This window comes from Vanellus vanellus, assembly GCF_965231255.1.
Source record: "Vanellus vanellus genome assembly, chromosome: 6".
NCBI classification, from domain to species: Eukaryota; Metazoa; Chordata; class Aves; order Charadriiformes; family Charadriidae; genus Vanellus; species Vanellus vanellus.
This window is the reverse complement of record NC_138911.1, coordinates 64,425,733-64,431,732: the sequence shown is the minus strand read 5'-3', so window position 1 is coordinate 64,431,732 and position 6,000 is coordinate 64,425,733. Positions and strand designations below refer to the sequence as shown.

The 6,000-nt window shown below is 43.4% G+C and overlaps 1 protein-coding gene across 1 annotated transcript in view; it reads left to right on the top strand.

The window, feature by feature from the left end:
- Positions 1-5,059: 5,059 nt before the first annotated feature.
- Positions 5,060-6,000, top strand: part of TUNAR (transmembrane neural differentiation associated intracellular calcium regulator) — a gene marked incomplete at both ends in the record, with an annotated part of 29,564 nt that continues 28,623 nt past the window's right edge. The window contains one exon of the mRNA XM_082485320.1: positions 5,060-5,098. Coding sequence (XP_082341446.1) covers positions 5,060-5,098 — 39 coding nt within the window. The remainder of the gene's footprint in view (positions 5,099-6,000) is intronic.

Genomic DNA, 6,000 nt, shown 5'->3' with positions numbered 1-6,000 from the left:
CAAATGTCATCCTTCCACTTGGTCCTTTCCTACACCCTGGACTAGAACATACTGACAACATATTGATTTTTCTTCCCGTTTGTCTTCCTGGGGACTTTCTCTTGTTATCACTCTCAGCACCACAGAAGACTAACATCTGAAATGGACTTCTGCCCAACCAGTTGCCGTGGCTTGTTGCATCTCCCCGTTATTCTGATGCCCAGGGGTTGCAGTACGGGCCCTGTCTGGCTACGGGGCTTGAACAAGGAGGGATGCTGCCAGTCGGATTTGGCTGCACTAACCGACGTGGTTTTGTTTGGACACCAGTGGTACCATTCCCCCGGGGATGTAGGCTGACTGGGTCCTCACTTGCTCTGGTCCTTGAGCTCACAGGACACTCATTTTTCTCAAAGAGGATAACGTTACTATTGAAAGGACAGAAAGGTGGGAAGAGAGAAGATAAATAGAAAATGGAATAGAAACAGAGCACGTGCACTAGTCAGCCTTTTCAATGCATAATAAAAAGCATTTATATGAGATTAAATTCAAGCCTTGTGTAAGTCAGAGAGATGCTGTACTTGCTTTCTGTAAGAGACTGAATTTTACCTAAGCGGATTTACATTTTCAAAAAAAAAAAAAAGCACAAATGTTGACATTTCCAAACCTACCTCTCCTACGATTTCTTTTAATAATCTGATGGCTCCTTCTTACACACCAAACAGTTTGCTTTTGTTTTGAAATCACCAGTTGTTGAATTGCTTCCTTTCTATAGTTTTGTTTTATTGCTTTGCCCTTCAACTGCCCTTCCCTAGCACTTTTTATGATATTTGCTCCGATACAGAGAGCTTCAACACTGCTCGGTATTCCTCCCTGTAAAAATAAAGTACAAAACAAGGCACACTAAAGTATTAATAATTTGTTGTCACACTTTTTAAAGATTGTACTCTTGAGGATGAAAACAGGCACCGGAACTAATGTAAAGGGGTAAAAGTGGAAAAGATAAAACAACTATGCCTTATCGTGTTGAAACAAAGCTTTTGTTACTGTGTATATGGTGAAATATGTTAATTTATACTTAAATATTTCTTTGTAAGAATTTGGGCAATCTCTCCACCTCTCTTTGTTCCCTTAGTCTAAATGTTCATATCATGTTTTCCAGCCTTTCATCACTCCCAAGCACTTATTCCCCCCCTAATCTTTTCTCTATCTATTTCTCTATTTTTCATGCACTATCTACCTGAGATCTTGTGCTCGTCTATGTAGTATTTCATAAATCAGTATACAAATTCAAGGGAAAAAATAATCTTTTTCCCTTATGCCCTTAAATTGAACCATCTTCTTCCACAGGTCGGAAGGACTCACTGACAGAGACACACAGCCTAGCTGTATTTAATCGCCTCCTTTCTGTCATCCTATTTCGTTCGGAAAAGAAAAAAGGAACATTGAAACACTATTTAGCCTTATTATCACAGGTAGATGAAGCAGTCCCCCCTTGTTTCCCTGTTCCTCTGTTACATGACTCACTTGCTAAGCCAGATGCTGTCTCTTTGGTACCTTGTTCTTTTGCCTGCATTAAGGTGCATCCCTATACGTGTGTAATTTTACATTCAGTTTTCTGTACACTAATGATCCAGAGGCCAGTGTGTGAGAAAACATTCCCTAAAAAGTGACAGAAAAGTAAAGGCTCAAATAAGTTTTTAATCTAGAGAGGGAAAAGACTGAGAAGAGAGATAATGAATTTTATATAAATAAAAGGTACTTGCAACAAGGAATGGGGGAGATCTTTTCCTTGATCGTTGTGAATAGGACGAGAAACAGTGTGTTTAACTTTGCACCAATGGAGCTTAGAAATACCCTTTTTGTAGTTATAGTAGTGAGGCGCTGGAATAAATTGCCTTTTACAAGTATGGAGACTCCAGAAAGGAGACTTGTAAGGACTGGTTAGAAAGCCATTTCCCAGCACTAGCCTGTGTGGGATTGATCCCGCTGTGAGACAGAGGAGGATCAGCTCCCTTTCAACCCTGTTTTTGGTAATTTTTCAGCACTTCGTTGCAAGCAAGTAAGCCTGTGGGCTAAAGGCAGCAGTGACACGCAACAAAATACACTATTTGCATTGGCCACCACTAGAGGAAACCTTGGTGGATTTATTCCTGTCCAGGCACAAAGATGAGGTACTATGAGAGAGAGTCAAAAGAAATGTTCAAAGAGTCAGAGGAAGGGCTAAAGGGAGAATCATTGATACCAAATTAATTTCATAAATTGGTGAGCATATAAATCAAGACCAAGCAATGTTTACTATGTGCGGTTTTAGTGTGTTTTAATGTGTTTAACCTATGTTTAGTACATTAGAAGACCTCAGGAGACACAATTTCGTGGAGCGGGTGAACTACAGGATCTCTTCCTTAGAAATATCCTGCTGTATTCTGTTGCTGTAGGAGGCTAAATGACTTTCATTTACCAAATCAATACTGAGGTTCCCATATTTCTCTGTATGCTGTCCTTGAGGGATTAAGAATATGAGGTATACGCTCATATCAATAGATGTATTGGATGAACTGAGTATGTCTTGCTATCTGTTTCGTATAGCAGCTCTGCTAACCTGATCTAATGGCCCTTCCTGAGCTTTGAATATACATGAAGCATCTGGCTTTGCTGAGAAAACGAGGCTAAACTGTAGATGTTCGTTTATGAAGCATGAAAGCAGAGTATGGTGGGACTAAGCTACTGTCAGGAAAGTTACCCTTTTGCTTAAGATAACCTGTCCCCTTTTCGTAAAGACCCCGTGTTTGCCATTTAGATGGCACACACAAGCTATAGGTTGGAGCTTTTCAAGTGGAGAATTAGATGATTCTGTTTATTTATGTGACTGCAAGCGAAGGCAGCTCTCAGGGTCTTGCCCTTTAACTTGTCCTATCTGCTGATCTAGCTCGGGCCGTTGACAGTAATCACGCCTGAGCAGTTTGGCCAAGATCTGATATTGCACTTGCTGCCAGGTCACAAGGAGAAAAATCTTGAGGTCTTTTCATTTCTTACATCTTACCTGTGCAACGGAAAGACAGCTTAGTCAGTGCTGAACAAATGCCATGACCTGACTAAGGATTTATCCAAAATGAGAGCACAAGGGAAATGTCTTGTTTCGGACACTGGGTTGTGGAGATTTTTTTCAGGCTCTAGAGTCCCAGAGTCAGCGGAAGCCCTGCCACAAATCGCAGTGGCCAGGGCCTCTTCAGGGTCCATCCGCTTGGCATCAACCTTGCAGAGATCCTGTATGTCAGTGCTACGGGGCCATCGGTCGAGGTGCTCTAGGAGGAGCCCCTTGGAGCCAGCTCCAGTTATCCAGTTACCCCGTGTCTTTTAAGGGCCAAAACTAAATGGCCTCATTGCTGTTTCATTCCTATGAGGAACATAAACACAACACGGGTTAAAGCAATGACAAGGTTATGTCAGAGAGCTCCATTTTGCAGTCCCTGAAAAAGACATCCAGGCAATTCCTCTGGATGGTGGCTTTGGTTTACTGTGTGCCCTTTTGGCCAGAGAAGTGTCTGCTCTGTCTGAAGTGCAATGTGATAAAGAGGTCAGAAATAAGTAATACATTTGTGCTGTTATTGCAGGGATAGTGCTTAAGTGGCCACAGCTTTGACTGGAAACTCACTTTTGAACCCATGAGTTGGCATAACCGTGGCAGTTGCTTGTCATTTTAACGGCATCTTTGCAGCCTGCCTGGAGAACCAGAGGGTTAACCCAACTTCGTTTTTTGGAAGGGAACTGCACCACCCTGCTTCACCTACCTCTCGCCATGCCTGGGTGGGTTTCCCACGGCTGCGCCAGCCCCCCTGCCCCGGGGTGGAGGATGCTCTTTGGGGCTGCAGCCGCGCTGTCAGAGTGAAGCAGGGCTGCTCGCCCGAGTCCCGCTGGTGCCGCACAGGGGTGGGGGGAGCGACCCACCTCCTCTCCCTGCTGCATTAACGGGGGCTTTTTCCTTTTCCTTGCAAAGCTTCCCTGCGGGGCAGCTCAGGGCATCCTGGGGAGGGTGAGCGAGCCTCAGGAGGAGGAGGGAGATGGGGAACACCGTCCCCTCTCCCTGCTGCCGTTGCTGAAGCTGTGCTGGAGCCGGAGCCGTCGATGTGGCTCCCCAGAGTTAGTTGCTCAGCAACCAGAATCAATTAATATGCTTTGCAGAAAGTGCAGGGGAAACCCGGGCTGCTGTCAGTGAGAAGGCAGGAGGCTGAGGGTGACTCAGGATCCCATTCCCACCTGACACCCAGTCGGTCCCACCCCATCCTCTCCAAACCCCCCATCAGCCACCCGTTCTTTATCCCTTTCTCCTTCCCTATGATGACTTAGTGTGTGTGTCCCCAGATCCTTCAGGCAAGGCGTCTCCTTGCGCAAGAACTCTCCTGCTTTGAGGATTTTGCTTTTAGATCTAATTTGTATTTTTGGGGTATTTGTCAAGCTTTCTCCGACACTTTTCTAGAAATTCTAATATTCGTGTTCTTTGGGAAGGGAAAGGGACAGCTGATGTTTTTGTCAGATGGTTTTAAAGATTCCTCAGGGTGAGAAGGGCTGTTTGGTGGTGCATAGTTGAGCAGCGGTAATGAAAATGCATCATGTGTGAATTGGGAAAGTTTTTGACTCTGCCTTTATTACAGGTAATCAGCACTGCATATGAGAGACCAAAGAGGTAGTACTGATTGTTGTGAAACACATAGGTAATAGAATAAATGAGGAGCTGTTGGGTGTTTTTCTCCTTTTCTGCATAGTAATTTCAGGGCTTTGGTAAGGTATTATTTTCTTTCTTCTTTCTTTCTTTGATTTTCTTTGGAGTCCCTCTGATGACACCACGAATCTGGGAATGAAGAACTTCTTAGAGCTGATTGGAAATGGCATTGCGGAGCTGAAACTTAACTGGAGGAAATATATCTCCTGAAGAAGAAAATATAATGCACTGTAAGGATCTGACTTCTGGTGAAAATTTCAAGCCTAGAGAAAACTTGTCCGCTTTGTTAGGAAGAATGGGTTGGACAATTTTCTTCAATTCCAAAGGATATCTGAATGCCATGCTGAGCTTAATCTCTGCAGCATGCTCTGTGCTTCTCATCTCTTCCTGATGCACTGCATGGTAAGGCCTTTTTCCTTCCTTTTAATAATAGCCATCTTTCTGTTATGGTGAGAGGTAAAAATGATAGCAATAATCAAATGAAAATTGAAAAAAAAAGCTGTGGAAGGCTTAAAAAAAGGTTTGTTTGTATGGTCGTTTCCAGGAGCAAGTGTCCTGATTACTGCAGCAGCTTTGTAAAATCATTTCTGTCTTTCTCCCTCGCTTTGTGACAGTGTGTATGTGCATGTGTGTGTGTGTGTGTGCACACCTGTGCTGTCATTTGCACTTGGACTGGAACACCAATAGCTGTATGGTACATATTTCCATGCTAAAGAGGATGTTTAAGAATTTGCTTTGCCATTTCTCTCTCTTTTTCCTTCCCTCCGTTCCCCTCCTCCTGCCTCCTCTTTCTCTCGCTCCGTCTGTCTCTCTGGGGTCATGGTGCTATCCCTTCCCTGCTTCCCACCCGTGCACTGACCGCTAGAAGGCAAAAATAGAAGGTAAATGAAATCCTCTACCAACGTAAGAATAGTTCTGAATAAGTATTATCCGAGTAAATAAGAGCTACAGAAGGGCTTTGAATGTCTGCAAAATCTGCACGTACAAAAGATACACTTTATTTTATTTCCCATGGGAAACAAATATCAAATCCAGACTTGGGTGCTGTGTTTTAGATACAGTGGGAGGCAGAGCCTTTTACACACGTCAGAAAGCCAAAAAACGACCACTGTGAATTATGACAATGTTACTCTTGATGACCCAAGTCGTAAAATAAGTAAACCCAGTAAGAGATGTTCTCATATCGAATAATTTTAGTCATGTATTAGCAGGTTGTTGAGAATTATTATAAATGGCTTCAGTGGATGTTGCAAAATAATTTTCATTAACAGCTGTAATGTGCTTTCATCTTCCTGGATGAAAGG